This window comes from Leopardus geoffroyi, chromosome A3, assembly GCF_018350155.1.
Source record: "Leopardus geoffroyi isolate Oge1 chromosome A3, O.geoffroyi_Oge1_pat1.0, whole genome shotgun sequence".
Classification (NCBI taxonomy): domain Eukaryota; kingdom Metazoa; phylum Chordata; class Mammalia; order Carnivora; family Felidae; genus Leopardus; species Leopardus geoffroyi.
Window position 1 is genome coordinate 24820109 of NC_059336.1, and position 16909 is coordinate 24837017.

The 16909-nt window shown below is 43.1% G+C and overlaps 1 protein-coding gene across 4 annotated transcripts in view; it reads right to left on the reverse strand.

The window, feature by feature from the left end:
• Positions 1-259: 259 nt before the first annotated feature.
• The window catches only part of LOC123580287 (agouti signaling protein), a 71593-nt gene continuing 54943 nt past the window's right edge, over positions 260-16909 (reverse strand). For 3 of the 4 annotated variants that reach the window (XM_045444841.1, XM_045444842.1, XM_045444844.1), the window contains 3 exons: positions 4524-4693; positions 3042-3103; positions 260-723 (listed from right to left, as the gene is read on the reverse strand). In XM_045444841.1, the coding sequence (XP_045300797.1) occupies positions 538-723; positions 3042-3103; positions 4524-4683 (408 nt within the window). In that variant the 5' untranslated portion in view covers positions 4684-4693 and the 3' untranslated portion in view covers positions 260-537. Of the gene's footprint in view, positions 724-2593; positions 2678-3041; positions 3104-4523; positions 4694-16909 lie in introns of those variants that run through there. The other variant, XM_045444843.1, reaches the window with a different exon arrangement.

Sequence of the window (16909 nt, forward strand, 5' to 3'; positions counted from 1 at the left end):
GCTGACATTGTGGAAAGACACAACTGGCGTGTGCACCTTCACAGCCAGCTCCAGACAGGCAGCTTCGTGTGTTCCCAGGCTTAAAGGTAGGGGGCAGCACTTGTCTCCAACGGACATGCGCATGCCCTAGGGCCTGGGAAATCCGGTTTCTCAGGCCCCTCAGGAGATACAGCATGCGCAGTCCAGGTCTTCTGCAGTGAAGGGGACTCTAGGAACGGAAAAGAATCTCTGGGGTCCTTTAAAGAAACAGCCACACACCTTTGAGCAACCTACATATATTTGGATTTTAGCCCCGCCCAAGCCAAGTCTCCTTGAAGCCCCGCCTCCTGAAAGCTCCTTCGCAACCTAAGTAGCTACGCCCGCGCCAAATGCAAGGAAGCCACACCTGTTAGAAATCACCCACGCCAGGAAGCGCCCCCCCCCCCCCGAGAGCCCCGCCCTACCCTTCCCCGCTGGCGCCCTACCCGTCCCCGCTGGCGCCCTACCCCTCCCAGCTGGCGCCCTGCCCCTCCCCGCCGGCCTTGGAGGTGGGTGAGCTCAGCAGGTGGGGTTGAGCACTCGGCAGGAGCAGGAGCTGCGGAAGAAGCGGCACTGGCAGGAGGCGCACGGGTCGCAGCAGGCGGGCGCCGGCGGCTTGCAGCTGTCACGAGTGGCCACGCAGGGGGCGGGCGGCGGAGGCCGGGGCCGCCGAGGCCGAGCAACATTCTTCATCGAAGCCTTTTTCTGTGGGGAAAAGCGGGGGCTGCTCAATCCGGCCACGTCCGCCCCACCTCTCTTCACCTCAGCCTTGGGAACTGTGGGCAGTGGAGGCCCCAGATCACACATATGTACCCACAGCCCACCATCCATTCGACAGCATGCCCACGGGGGACCCTAGCGGATCCCTGCCTCCCCCAGTCACCTATTCTCTGCCTCCAAACCCAGTAACACTTACTTACCTGGCTGCGCCTGGCCCACTTTTCTCCCTGGGGGGTCCCACTCAGTTCTGGGTGTTCCTCCTTCCAGTGTATCCCCAATCTCTGTCCGTTCTGCCTTCCCATTAAATCCGGATCCACTCACTTCACCACCTCGCTACCCTGAGCCAGGCCACTATCCTTAGTCTGCTGCTCTGGCCCACTTACAGTCCATCCTCCATTGCACCAAACGGACCTCTCCGAAGACCTGTGATGGTATCCACTCTGGCTTAAAGCCCTCAGTAGGTTTTCTTTGAACTTAAAATAAACCATAAACGTCACTTAGGCCCTCAAGGCCCTCTGCTGTGGCCCCACCCACCTCTCCGAGCTGTTTTACCGCACTGTTCCATTCGCCTTCCTTCCTTGCTCTCAAGCGCAGAGTTCCTGCTGCAGGGCTTTTGAACTGGCTACCCACTTTCCTGAAACCATTCTTTGTTGTGCTCTTCAGTACAGGTACTTGAAATGTATCTAGTGCAACTGAAGAACAGAAGTTTCAAATTTTATTTAATTTTAATATTAATTTACATTTAAAAATAGAAGCAGCGTAAAATTTTTTTCTTTAAAAAATTGTTCTTGTTAGGACTACAGCTGACTTTATTAAAAGTTACCATCGGAATTGAGATGTACTGTAAGCGTAAAGATACACCACCAGGTTTCAGACTTAGCACACATAGAAAAATAATGTAAAATATCTAACTTTTTATATTGGTCACATATTAAAGTGATAATATTTTGGATACACTGGGTTAAATAAAATGTTAAACTTAATGACACGTGCTTCTTTTTCCTTTTTTTCAGTGTAGCTACTAGGAAATTTAAATTCACATACGTGGTCTACAGTTTATTTCTATTAGGCATTGCTGCTTGAGGTTACTGAAGTTTTCAGTATTTAAGTGCTGCTTCCTTAGGGAGGGCTTCTGAGACCACTCTTCCCTTCACTCTCATTACCATGCTTTAATTCCTTTACAGTGTTTATCATTATCTGAATTTATTTTACCTGTTTACTGGTTTACTTGCTGTTTGTCTCTTTTCCCCACAAGAATGTAAACTACATGATAGCAGGGATATATGCCTCTTGTTCACTTCTGTATTCCCTGAACCCAGCATACAAAAATATCTGTGAACCATGTATTCTTATATGTCAATCATCTGATCTGCTTGTCACTCAACAAAACGTCTAGAGAGGAGCAGGGACTTTCTCAAGGTCACACAGTGCCAGGTCTAAGACTGGAATAATGTGTGCATTTCAACAATGCCTTAATCCAGTATTTCCCAAAGGGTGGGAACCTGTATCATGGTAGTATGATTTTAGGTAGTACATGAGTATTAAATGACATTAAATCACATAATGAGAAGGGATTCCTTTTTCAATCTCTTTCAATTTTAAAGGCTCAGTTTGGTGCCAATATATCATTAATGCTTTCCCCACACTTTCTAATCTGACTCTTAACAATAAGCCTCAGATTTAGAGCATTTGGCAGGTGACCCTATCCAGCTAAATTCCACTAAAAATCTTTTGGTTTCATTAAACTTATTTTTATGGCAAGTGATATTGATTTTCTGTCATAGTTATATATATATATAATAGATAGATAGATTTTTTTTTAAGTTTTAATTTTAAACAAATAGGTGAAACTCACTTATGGCAAAAATTGTGGGGGGTTCCCGGCTGGCTCAGTTGGTAGAGCATGCATCTCTTGATCTCAGGATTATAAATTCAAGCCCCATGTTGAATGTAGAGATTATTTAAAAATAAATCTTTAAAATAAAATTGTGGGAAATAGTTCTGAAATAACAGAGGTCTAGGAAACATTGCATTCAGTCAAAAGAATGAATGATGGTGACATTTCAGTCAGGGGGCTAGCTACTATAAGAAGATGCTTTTTAGCAGGTAAGCTATTTTGCTCAGTGAACCTTAGCTCTCTGGGCTTCTGTGGGGGTCTGGTTCAGGGCTTGAGGGCAGGAAGCCTTTAGATAGCTTTCAGCTTCTTTTGTTCATGAAAGTCTGGAAAGTCTTTCATTTAGTTCCTAGCTAGAATTCCCTTTTAAGTCTGGTCCCACCCCCATAATGAAAACTCCCAGTCCTACCTTGGAAGATCTCTTCTCTTCTGCCTCTTTTCTGCTGATCTTTTTGGATTTCTTGTTCAGTGCTTCAAAGAGAGACAGAAGGAGCAAAGCCAGATGTTTCTGGAGGCCATGAGCTACAGTAAAGTGAGAGGAGTGGAGGGGGCTCCAGGAAATCTCAGGGTGTGGGAGAAGAGGGGTTGGCTGCATGAATCACAACTTGGGACTTAGGGCAGCAGATTCTTGTTAGCCTGGCTGCTGACCTGGAGCCAATGTCCTCTGAGGGAAGGCAAAAAGGAAATCCAAGAAGGCCCTGAAAAATGGACTCTCAGTGCCATGTACATGGATGGACCTGTGTTTCCCGGGCCCCCGGGTGGCTCAGCTGGTTAAGCGTCTGACTCTTAATTTTAGCTCAGGTCATGATCTCACAGTTCGTGGGTTCCAGCCTCACGTTGGGCTCCATGCTGACAGTACTGCTTGGGATTCTCTCTCTCCCTTTCTCTTTGCCCCTCTGCAGCTTGTGGGCATGCACTCTATCTCTCAAAAAAAAACCAAACCAAACCAAAACAAAACAAAAAAACCCCACAAAACCAAAAAAACCCCAGCTAATTCCGTAGGCAAACTACTTAACCTCCTTAAGACCCAGTTTTCTCACCTGCAAATAGGGTACTCTAGTATCTACCTTACAGGGTTGTCTTGAGGATAAACAAAGTATCTTTATAAAGTGAGAAGTTTGGCACATCAAAGGTGATTGATCAGTGATGTACCCCAGCCCCTTCCCTGCTCCTTCCCTGATACCGCTAGAATATTCTCTTTTCCTAGTGAGAGGCAAGGCAGTGAGGGATATTAGTTTTGAACTTGGGTTCTGGAATTAAACACCTGGGTTTGAATTCTGGCTCTGCTAGTTGAGAACTGTGTGATCTCATGTTAGTCACTTAACTTTGCTAAGCCTCAATTTCCTCAACTGTGAAACAGGAATTAAAATAGTACTCACTTCCCAGTGCCTAGCATACAAGGAGTATATCTGTTACTATTATTTTTATCAGATGAAATTGAACTAGAAGATGTTCAATGCCAAGCCCTAATGCCCCTGGTATTTTCCCCTGAGCAGTCATTCTCCATCTCAACACTGAAAGGACTAGTTCATACTACACTTGCTTATATTCTGCAGCATTTTCTAAAATTTTTATTGTTGATAGTTTTTTGATTCAGTTAGTTTCAGAAATGCCAAGTTAAACCAAATTCATGAAGTGTCTTGACTTCAGGGTTTCTCGGAGCATCTAACGTGCGAAGCTGCATATTAGACTGGTGGTATGCAGAGCTTTTCCAAACCATGTGAGCCAAGGAATACTTTGTTCCTCTAGGATTACTTTGAAGAATGAACATGAAAGAGCTCTGACCTATGTCAGTGAATCCTGGTATCAGCCCAGGGAGCATGTTTGACATCTTGTAGCCCCTTCTCATGGACCGGAGTCCAGAGACCAGGGGTCAAGCTGGGCTACTTACCTACAATAGAGACAGAAGGGAGATCCAACAGGTTCATGGAGGAGTTGCTCCTCAGGTTCCTGTCACCTCTGGGTTTTTCCTCAGGTGCCAGGTGACTGTAGGCGGTGAGGAGGCACAGGGAGACCAGCAGGGTGGCCAGGAGTAGGCGGAGGATTTTCATCCTTGAAGGCCTGAGTGGGACAGAGAAGGCAGTCAGGTTGGTGGGTCAGGGGTTCTGGCAAGAGGATGTGCCCTTTTGCTTTCCTTGTATCTCTTTGGGCCGGTGCTCTGACCCCATTTGTAAGTGTCCCAGTGGAGCCAGAGGACCAGAAAGGCTTAGGACAGGAAAGGGGAACTGATGAAGGAACAAGAGAGAAAAGGAGAGATGGGGAGAGGAAGCGAGACAAGGAAAGGAGGGATATAGAAGCAAAGAGAAAAGGAATGCATTGCAGTTGGTCTCTGCCATTCTGAGGGTGGGGTGCTGGGTTTTATAGTCAGTGGTCCCAGGAGACCCTAGGCCTGGGCAGAGTTGTTGAAAGGCCCCAATAGTACCTTGCAGTGGCAGAGATTTTACTATGGTGCAGAGAATAAGGCTCATAAGACTCTCTGAGAAAGATGTAGGGATAGATGGTATCTTCAGACAAGTGTATATGTTGTCACATGTGCTGTATTCCCATGCCCAGAGGGAATGAGTACAGGTGTGGTTTTTGTGGGAAGGATGGACCTGTTAACATAGGCTGACTGGATTTACTGACTTATTGCTAGCTGGATTGTGATGAAGCAGATGGAGCCCAGAGTGGATTCCTTCCCATGAATGCCTTCATTTGGCTTAATCAGGGCTGAGAGCTTCGGAAGCATCTTCATCTTCTCTGAGTGTGGGATCTCCACGCCTTACCTGCTCTGTGCATTGTTCCCTCTGGTCTGGGAAAAAAACTGAGGCTGCTTTTCCAAAGTTCTCTCTGCCCTGCCATAAACCATGGTGGGTGAGAGGAGAATAAAACAATCTGTTCATACTGGTCCTGCCCACTCCTGGGCTCCCTTACAGCAGCCTGGCAATTTCTACCCTACTCCTTCCAGCTCTCAGCTTAATAAACTGCAATTAATGAAATGCAATTTCTTAGAATCTAAATAATTTAGTGGAACTAAATTAAAACTAAGCTAAATGGAGTCTGGAAAGGGTGAAATCTCAGTGGAATTAATCTTATTTGTGTGTTGGGAGAGGGCTAAAAATGAGTGTTCCTCGCACTAATCCTGGGGAGCAATATGTATATTCTAAATGTAATATAGGTCCATAATGCCTAGTTGTATCATGATCCTCAGGGTCAGACTTTTTTTTTTTTTTTAAGAATTTTGTGGATTTTAGAAAACAAATATCATCTATATACTATATTAAACCACATACAGTGGGCCTGGGTACACCCATAATAAATACTGATACTTTTGCAGCCAAAAAGGTGGGGATATTCATAATAAACAGGATAAACAAAGACTATGAATTAATTTGCATCAATTGAGGATAGGTTTTGTTGCCAAGATACATCAGGTAGGGTCAGATTTTTCTGCCAAAGAAAAAAGAAAACATCATTTTCAGAGTTTGGGGATTTTACAATTTCAGGTAAAGGACTATAGACTTTACAAACTCTCATTGCTGTTACTACTCAATATGGGACACCCACTCCCTGCTATTAATACAGGATAATAATGCTGACAGCAATGACCACCTATGCAACTGTGTTCTCAACAGTAATTTATCCTTCCACTCTGTAGTGGTGAAGGCTGTTCTTTGATCTGTGGTATCACTGATGACAATACCTTCTCTTAAACTTGTCATCTGCTTTAAGTTACTGCTTATGACTTAAGATGAGTTTTTATTCAGCATGGTGGATATAAAGAATCCAGAAAGGGGAGTCAGGTCACCTGGATGTACCTGCTACATAAGTGGCTGTGTGACCCTGGGCCCATCTGGGCCTCTGCTTTCTCGTCTGTAAAAAGAGAGGATAGGGGGGCACCTGGGTGGCTCAGTAGGTTGAGCAACTGACTCTTATTTTTGGCTCAGGTCATGATATCGTGGTTTCGTGGGTTTGAGCCCATGTCAGGCATTGCGCTGGTGGTACAGAGCCTCTCTCCCTCTCTCTCTGCCCCTCCCCTACTTATGCTGTCTCTGTCTCTCTCAAAATAAATAAATAAACTTAAATTTTTTTTAAAAAAAAGAGAGGATAGGACTACATGACTTAATATATGTTATGAGGCACAGAGTAGAAACTGAATAAAGATTTGTTTAATGAATGAAAGAATCTTAAGACCTTTCTATTCTAAAATTCTACAAATCAGTGATTTCTGATTTTTGCTTCCTGGGCATTGGGGCAGGTTAAACAGTTGCATAAAGATTTTGCAAAGGTCGGGGAGCCTGGGAGGCTCAGTCGGTTAAGCGTCCGACTTCAGCTCAGGTCACCATCTCGCGGTCCGTGAGTTCGAGCCCCGCATCGGGCTCTGGGCTGATGGCTCAGAGCCTGGAGCCTGCTTCCGATTCTGTGTCTCCCTCTCTCTCTGCCCCTCCCCCGTTCATGCTCTGTCTCTCTCTGTCTCAAAAATAAATAAACGTTAAAAAAAATTAAAAAAAAAAAAGATTTTGCAAAGGTCACTTGTGTATCCTTAAGAGTCAAGGGATTTGTAAATGCATTAATGTGACTGAATCTGATTAAACTCTGGAAAAGAGGGCACGGAAAGTCATGGCTAAATGCAATTGGCTGTGTACCTCAGGAGTCTTGATATGTGTGTGTGCATGTGTGTGTGCATGTGTGTATGTATGTGTGTTGAGCATGCACACTATAAGGGCTCTGACTGAGGGAATATGGGAGGTAATAGTATCCAGATCATCTCTGAGTATGGCAAAATGAGTAGACAGTATATCAGTATAGAGTGCATACTCAGCGTGCTCTGTAGAAATCCCCTTAGCTACGGCACTGGGTATAGTCTGATATCTTAATCCTCTAGGGTCAAGGCTTTAGTCCCCAAAGCAAAGGAAAGGGTTATAATTTCCCAATAATGAGGAGGGGCTAACGACCTATTGGGACAGAGATATAGTGACAGATAAGAACTGAGGAAGAGGTAAAGGCAGCAGAGTCTTCTTGAAAAGAGTGACCAATATTAGTTGCTGACTATACTAGATGTTAATGAGGTGCAGCCTTGGCAGCCTGCCCTGGGTTTTGCTCATGGCATCAGTGAGGGGAGCCAGGGTATCTAGGAAGCCAGCAAGTTGGCATTGCAGGGAAGGTGACTGGGCTCTGTTTGTTGTAATAGTGGCTTCTACCAGTCCTGCCAAGCACCAATGGCAAAGGGTACGGGAGTCTGGGTTAAGCTCATCCCTGTGGAGGAAAAAAGTAGTGTTTGGTAGGGCTAAACATGGATGGGCATCTCATATAGGCTAGGGGTGTTGGAGGGAGACTCTCTGCTGATCAGTCTTTTGGAATGAAACACATATTTGGGAAGAAAGGGAAATTAAAGCAGGAGGGAATCTTAACTTTGAAATTGTCTGCAAAACTTTGCCCATATGTGCATTTTTCTGGGAGAGAAGGTCCATAGCTTTCTCTGGATCCATAAGGGTGTCTTAGGCACCTAAAGAGCTCACAACCCCTTCTTTGCAACCTGAGTGGGGCTTATCCAGAATCACAGGTACATGAGAGCAGAAGACACTGTCTTTTTTTTTTTTTTCTGTTCACGCAATAATTGAGTTCTATAATTGGGAAAATATACTTGTGGGAAGGGGCATATCATTCCAGACTAGTGCTGGTATAAAATAAATAAATATAATAATGAAGCAAACTAAGGAATATAAACACTATGGTCCCATTTGTGAACAAATATCAAAACTCCCTCAAAAGTAAATATGCTTACATATGCAAAGAAAAAAGCGTGGGAGGAGACACATTAAAATTTTAATAATGATTACTTCTTAGGAGTGGAGTTAAGGATGGGGAGTGAGGTAGAGAAATGCACTTCTTCATGTACTTCTGTATTTGAATTTCCTTTTCAAGAATGTTATTACATTGTAATAAAAAATAAAGGATGACAGAAATAAAATATTGAATGCTACTTGACATAGCATCAAAGAATTTAAAGATGATGGATGGAGAGTTATATTTGATTTGTGACAGTGAGGCTGTGGAATTTGCAGGACACTCTTCCCTCTTTGTACCTCAAATTCAAGGTACAGTTTGCTCTCAGCACCTACTGCTCTGTCACCAAAATATAGGGCTTTCTCATAGTGTATCATCCTTTTACCCTTCTCTGCCCTGTGACACTTTCGAAGCCTTCTACCCTTCTGGTTCATCACCTACTGTTTCTGATATAACAAAACCTGAGAGAGGAACACACCATTTTTGTGGTGTTATTGTTTCTCAGCCAAATTAGCTATACCAAACACTGAAGGTCAGAGCCAGAGAAAAAATATCACTCATTCATAGTTACCTAAATTCCCTACACCAGATGTTCAGTGGCTGCATAGGGATCCTACCACCCTACACATCTTTGACCCATTTGAACAGCAGGTGATATATATCTACGACAGGTGCCCTGGCTGTGCTGCGCTTAGGAGACTCCATTAGGGCTATTGGCTAATTCCTTAATGTTCACTAGGGCTTATCAGTGATGATAATTTCTGGGGTAAAATGAGGGTGTCAATATGTTTTATCTGCCTAGTTTTGTTCCAGGATAGCCAGCCAATCAAGCAACAAATATTTTTTGAATGCCATGGGAAGTTAGTGTTACTGGATTAGGCAAACTTCTGAGAAGGGGAAGAGAAGGAGAATCAAAGAAAGAAGGGTCCAGAGAACTTTGGGACATGGTGTCAGGAGAGCAGATTTTGCTGTGGGTAGGGATGGGACACCAAAAGGGAAGAAGGGACTGATGGAAAGGGCCTGGAGACGCCTTGGTCATAAATTTGGCTCACTTCTCAAGACTTCCTCCTTATGAATGATCCTGAAGAAAGGCACTTGAGGGACTGAACCCAACATGCCAAGGGATCCTTTAATCAATGTCACCCATGACACTTGGGGAAAATATTAGAATGACAAGGCCAACTGAGCATGAGGAATTCACCAACCTCTTAGTTCTTGCTCTGTCTTTGGTTAACCCAGTCCCAGGGGTTCAGCATCCCTGCTGAACTGCTAACCAAAACTAAGCTAAGTCAACCCACAAACATTGTTGCTTGGACAACTGTGAATGTCTCTTAACTGATATCCTGTCTCCTTTCTTGTCCTATTCCATCCATTCCCCCAATAGGAGCCAGAGTGATGGGGGATGGAGGGCATGATTCAAATCATGCATCACTCCTTGCTTAAAACCTTTAAGAGCTTCCCATTGTTTTTGAAGTAAAATAAATATTTCCTGCAAAGCCCTGTTGTTCTCTCTGGACTCATATAATAGACTCTCCTGCTCAATCACTATATTCTAGACATATTGTACTCCTTTCTGTTCCTAGAATATGCTAAACTATTTCTTATCTCAGGGCCTTTACTGTCATTCCCTTAGCCCTAAATGTTCATTCCCTGACCTTGAACTTGATTCCCTCAACTTTTCACATAGCTAGATCACTGGCAACCTTTGGATCTTTTTACAAATATCACCTCTTTATTTGACTACTTTATCCAAAAGTGTCCTTTCCCCAGTTTCTGTCTATCCCAACATCCGTATCTTTCATAGCTCTTACAAATAAGCAATTATCTATGTTTATCTTCATATTGGCTTTCCTTCTTTTGTATAATTTAAACTCCCATAGGGCAGGGACCCTGTTGTCATATTCATTTTGCTAACCTCACTGCTAAGCAATGCCTGACACACAGCAGGCACTCAATAAATATCTGGTGACTAACTGAATGAATGAATGGGTGAAAAAGGAAACCAACAACAGAAAATCTTCAGATTTCCCTGGTCCCTTCAGGCCAACAGGGCAGGTTAAAAGTCAGATTTGATTATGATTCCATGTCTTTTCCTTGGCCTTTGTTCTATCATACTGGGGCTTAGACAAATCTTGAGTTTCAACTGCATCCCTTATCTAAGTGCTAGGATAGGACCCTTGCTTTTCTTAATATCTTTGATTTTGTGCTTGACCAAAAGAGGTAAAAGAGATAATTTACTTTGTAGATAAAAGTGCCTGGCAAGGGGGCCATGATGAGGATATAACAATCATAGGGCTATAGAAATGGAAGAGACTTTAAGGATCTTGTTCAAGGAACTTAAGCCTGGCTATGCATTAGAATTATCAGGGGAGCTTTTTGCCACCCTGTTCACAGTACTGTGTTAAGATACAATTTACATACAGTAAAAAGCACAAACTTTAAGTATCCAGCTTGACAACATTTAACTTTTATATACACTTATGTAACCACCACTCAGTTCAAGGTATAAAACCCTCCTTTCACTCCTGAAAGTTCTCTTGTGCCTCCTCCTGGTCAATACCCATTTTTACCCCTCAGAGGTAACCTCTATTCTGACTCCAACCACCATAGATCATTTTTATTTCTGGTTTTTGTACTCACAAAAATTGGATCATGCTGAATGAAATCTTTTGTGTCTGACATTTCTTTTGCTGACGATTTTTGAGGTTTTACCCACTTTGTTGCATACATAGTGGTTTGTTCTTTTTTTTTTTTTTATTATTGCTGATTAATATTTCATTTTAAATGTACCACATTTGTTTATCCATTCTCTTGGGTGCTTTTGCAAGAAGTAAACCCAAACCTTGTCCTAGGCCCACTGAATCTGAATCTAGGAATGGAGCCTGGGAGACATATTTAAAAAAAATTTTTTTTTAAGTTTATTTATTCATTTCGAGACAGAGAGAGCAGGCAGGGGAGGGGCAGAGAGAGAGAGAGAGAGAGAGAGTGAGAGAATCCCAAGCAGACTCTGCACTGTCAGCACAGAACCTGATGCGGGCCTTGAACTCACAAAATGGAAGACCATGACCTGAGCCCAAACCGGATTGGACGCTTAACTGACTGAACCACCCAGGCACTCTCTGGGAGACATATTTTAATAAGCTTCCAGGCAACTGTGATGCACAGCCATGTGTGAGACGCATTAATTTTTTCCATCCACCCTGGCTCTATAGATAAGAAAATTGAAGCTCAGACTAGGAAAGTTTCCTAAGCAGACACTTGAATCAGTAAGAGGCAAGGGTAGAACTTCTTCCACCAGGCTGCTCTTTGCATGGTAAGACAACTCAAACTGCTAATTAGTGACAGAGGCAGGGACATAAATCACAATAGCTTCCATTTATTGAGTACCTGCTCTATGACAGACTCTGTTCTAGGCCTGTTTTGTGTATTTACTCCTCTTAACAAAGTACATATCTTTGCTGAGGAAACTGAAACCCAGAGCAGCCCAAAGGACAGAAGTAGTGAGTGCAGAGAGAGAAGTCAATCCTAAGTCTGCCTGACTCAAGTCACACAAGAAGGTTGGTACCTTTTCCTGAAGTGGAAAGGAGGAAAACTATAAACTCCTTGGTTTGGTGACCTGCCATCCTAGCTCAGTCCAGCTTGCCAAGGTAGAAATAAAAAACAAAACAAAACAAAACAAAACAGTATCTACTCTGCTTTTCACACCCTGGTTTTAGAACTCCTTCAGTTCTGTATACTCCCCATTAGTGGAAGTTGTTGACTGTCAGATTGATTAAAAATGTTCCAGCTAAGGAGAGGATGATGTGTTTGCTTAATCACTAGCTCTTCCTTCTCTACTGACAAATCTCCGCACAGGGGTGGGGACCACAAATGCTGCCAGTGAGTCTGTCAGAGATGGTTCCCCACACATCTGGGAAGCAAGTTTCCCAAAATGGGGAGGGCCTTGACTCTTTCATCAGGGTAAACTGACCCTAGCTATCAGGAACTGGAATGAGTCAGAAACACATCTACTAGCTGAGATGTTGAACCTGGAGTCCTGAGAGTCTGGCAAGCTCTGTTTTTCAATAATGAGGGAGTCTGGGAAGGGTCGGCTGAGGAAAATAGAGACTTCTCTTATGTAGCTGGTAGCATTGAGGGAGCAGGATGGGAAATGATGCAGAAGGAGAGAAGAAAGCCTGTGGATATTGACAAGGACCAAACTTGAGACTCCTTTAAGACTTCTCAACTAGGCCTCAGTTTTGGCCCTCATTCTGTCTTTGGCCTGCCTAGCACAGTTTTAGCAAGAATCCTGTCAATTTAGCTACCTGGGTAGCTCAGTCGGTTGAATGTCCGACTCTTGATTTCAGCTCAGGTCATGATCTCGCAATTGGTGGGATAGAGCCTTGCATCGGGCTTGCACTGATGTCACGGAGCCTGCTTGATATTCTCTCTTTCCTCTCTCTCTCTCTCTCTCTCTCTCTCTCTCTTCCCTCCCCCATGCACATGTGCTCTCTCTCTTTCTCAAAATAAATACACATAAAAAAAAAAACCTGTCAATTTAATGAGAATCTCCTCATCCTTGATATCTGATTGAGTTCCTCATCCCCCACTTAAAAAAAAAGTTTATTTATTTATTTTGAGAGAGAGAGAGCACATGTGGGGAAGGGGCAGTGAGAAAGAATCCATAGTAGAGGAGGGGCAGAGGGAGAGGGAGAGAGAGAATCCCAAGCTGCCTCCTCAGCACAGAGTCCAAAGTGTGGCTCAATCTCACAATGGTGAGATGGCTACCTGAGACAGATATCAAGAATCAGAGAGGCTTAACTGATTTAGCCACCCAGTCCTTTTAGGTCAGGTTAGCAAGAATTCCTCCTATCTTTGATGTCCCCTTTTAGTAATTTTCCATCTACTGACCCTCACTCTGCTCATTGGCTATGAATCTCCAACTATCTTTGCTGTATTCAGAGTTGAGCCTGAGCTCCATCCCTTACTGCACTATCCCTATTGAAAGAGTCCTGAATAAAGTCTTCCTTACCATTTAAGAATTTTTTCTTTAACAATACCAAAACAATTTGATTTCTTAGGCTGTTTCTATACATACAGACAAATTTGAATATTGTGACTGAATTGACTAATTTAATGTTTGTGCCTAACAGATACCAAATTGAATAATATTCTTTTTTTTAATGTTTTTATTTATTTATTTTGAGAGAGAGAGAGAGAGCGTGCACACGAGCAGAGGGAGGGGCAGAGGGGGAGACAGAGAGAATTCCAAGCAGGTTCCATGCTCAGTACAGAGCCTGACATGGGACTTAACTCCATGACCATGGGATTGTGACCCAAGCCAAAATCAAGAGTCAGATGCTCAATCAACTGAGCCACCTATGCTCCCCAAACTGAATAATATTCTAATGGGTGGTTTTGGTCTTAGGTGGACAGTCTGCTTCAGGATTCTTCTGAGATCAAGAACCATGTGGGTTCTTCTGAGATCAAGAACCATGTGGGAGGCCCAGCATCTCCCTAAGAGGCCCTGAGTTAGAATTTGAGAGAAAGCTTAAGGCTGTGTTCCTCCTCAAGAATCAAAGGACAGAAATCATCCAGGCAGCTGCTTGTCAGCATGAAATGTCTCCATGTGCTACTGAAATAGGGGTCAGAGTCCAGGCTTCTCAGATGTTGTTCCCACAGTATACAAGGAATACAATGCTTATAGGAACTGCTAAAATGGTTACTTTGATCTCCTGACCTCATTCCCTACAGGCTGATTTAGTGCTCATCACTCAAGAAATCCTCAATAGGGACTTCCCTGATTTTGATTTTGTCCTCCAGAAACCACTTCTTTCCCAGTTCTTTGCCCTAGACCATGCTGTCTTCTGATCTTCTAAATTCCTTTGACTTGGGTCACACTCTGCGCTAAGCATGGCCTGAAGCTAGGCTGATGGTTTTGCTACAGCTCTCAACAACTTTACAGTAGATGGAAGGGAAGAGGCTTTGATGTCAAATGAAATTTTCTGCAGGAAAGGATCAAGGCAGAACCAAGGAAATACAGCTGAGCAAATCTTAAAGAGTATGTATGAATTAGTTCCGAGAGAAGGCAGAAAAGGTTTTGAAACAGATGCCTGTACAAGTATTTCTGGAGTGGGTCAAGATCTCCTGATCCCACAAAGTCCTCCAAAATAATCAAAGACAACCAAAAGTTCCTCCAGCGTGCCATTCCTTCTCCTAGCATCTCTCCAATGAAAATGACAGAACAAATGTCCAATTTGCTAAAGTGGAGAAAATACACCTGCAATTGAAAATAGTAACCTGAGCTTTTCTCGTGGGCAATAAAATGTGCCAAAATGGGCATCCACACTGAAATCTCAAATATTTAGAAAGGAAAAAGGAGGCTCTGCCATAAACAGAATTTTGGTTGTCTGTTTTGGCTCTACTAAATATGAAATGAACCAGTTCTACACAGGCAGATTGATCCCAAATCCTAAATTCTGCTCTGTGAGAATCATTAGAAATCTGATACTACAAGTGACTTTCTGAAGACATTTACAGAAGTGCTAAAACTTTACTCTGGGGTTTAGAGGTGTGATTTTAGAGCACTTCTAAGGAATTTTAATTAATTAATTAATTAATTAATTAATTAATTTTTTACTGCTAGAAAATAGAAAAAGCAGAGTAAAGAAAAGTAAGAAGTTACTAGTTAGCAGAATGTAAATTTCTTTCTTTAAGCTAAACTCCTAACTACCTTGACCCATAAAGTGAAACGAATTTATTTAGCTTTCCTGAAAGCTAGGAAATAAGGGATGACTAAGAAGTTCTTTATTTTTTTAATGTTTGTTTATTTATTTTTGAGAAAGAGAGAGAGCACGCAAGTAGGGGAGGAGCAGAGAGAGAGGAAGATAGAGAATCCCAAGTAGGCTCTGCGCTGTCAGCACAGAGTCCGATACAGGGCTTGAACCCACAAACTACAAGATCATGACCTGAGCCAAAGTCGGGCATCCAACCCTAACTGAGCCACCCAGGCGCCTCACCTAAGAAGTTCTTCAAACTTTCCAAAGTAACAGCAGCTTCACTCTTTCTGAAAGCACATTTAAGTTGCCAACTAAACCTCATATGCTTCCCCCCAAGGAACAGAGGCCAAAGGAACTTTGTTTCTGATCTTGCCGCAAAAGATGCTTATTGCTTGCTTGTCTCTAATTTCAAAGACAAGAACAAGAAAACTGCTAGTCATGGGGTGCCTGGGTGACTCAGTCGGTTGAGCATCCAACTTCGGCTCAGGTCATGATCTCACAGTCTGTGAGTTTGAGCCCCGCGTCAGGCTCTGTGGCTGACAGCTCAGAGCCTGGAACCTGCTTCGGATTCTGTGTCCCCCTCTCTCTCTGCCTGTTCCCCACTCATGCTCTCTCTCTCTCTGTCAAAAATAAATAAATATTAAAAAATTAAAAAAAAAATAAAACCACCAATCATATTACAAAAATTATTTCAAACTTCACTCCATCTCGCGGGCAGGAAGATTCTTACTGATGCACAATGAGAAGAAGGAATGTTTCATCAGGTGAAAAGCAGCAGTAAGCGGACCAGGAGAGCAGGCTAGGTTTTACAAGAGAAGCAAAAGTAAAGGGTAGCATTTATTTTACAGAGAGGATCTCTAGCAACTCAGGGCATTTGAAACTTAGACCCAGAAAAGATGGGATCTCTGCAGGCAGCAGAAGAAAAGTGTTTTCCTCCTACTTACAGTGCCCTTTAATCAGCCTCTGTAACGTAAGGGAAGCTGAAGCTGAGTGTCTTCTATGTCCTTAGGCAGCAGAGCGAGATGTGTTGCAGTGAGATTTTTAAAAGACCTGGGGAACTCTTGGCAGCTGGCTTCCCATCTCATCCTTTTGCTTTCAGCCAAGCAAAGACCGTGCCTTCATATTCATCCTGGTGGCCACAAGGATGTCTAATACCCCTATATTTGTTGTCCGATTTCCATATGTTTTTCTCCAGTCTTGGAATTGGAATTGGTGTTGACACTGAAGTTACGAGAAGTTGAAAAGGAAGTGGTTGCACTGAGAATACTCATGGGAAAGATTTAATGAGAATTTACTTCAGAATGGATCCAGGAGATGGAATGAAACTTTGGCTTAAGGGGTTAACCTGGAAAAACAAATCCTGCCAAAGAAGGGTTTAATTCAGCTTCTTTCAGAAATTCTGGGTGGGCTAAGGAGCACTTGGTGGAGAGGTTAAACCCTAGATGGGCAAAGGCAGATTCCTGAGGCTTAGCTTGTCTTATTAGTAAAACCTCTTTGGAGACTTTCAATATTGGTCTCATAGTTTTCAAAGTTCTATGTACACTTTCATCAGTTGAAGCCTCTGCCCCTCTGCGGGTTTTGTAGGTTATTAGGCTGTGGCTCTCTTCTTCTCCTTATTGACTTGGGTTTTACTTGAACAAACTAGAATTACAAGGTCACAATTTATGGCCCCCTGGGTGATGTGAAGCTTAAAAGCTTTGTAGAAGGGAGCACCTTAATATACAGCCCTGCAGCAAGCATTATCTATTTTTGT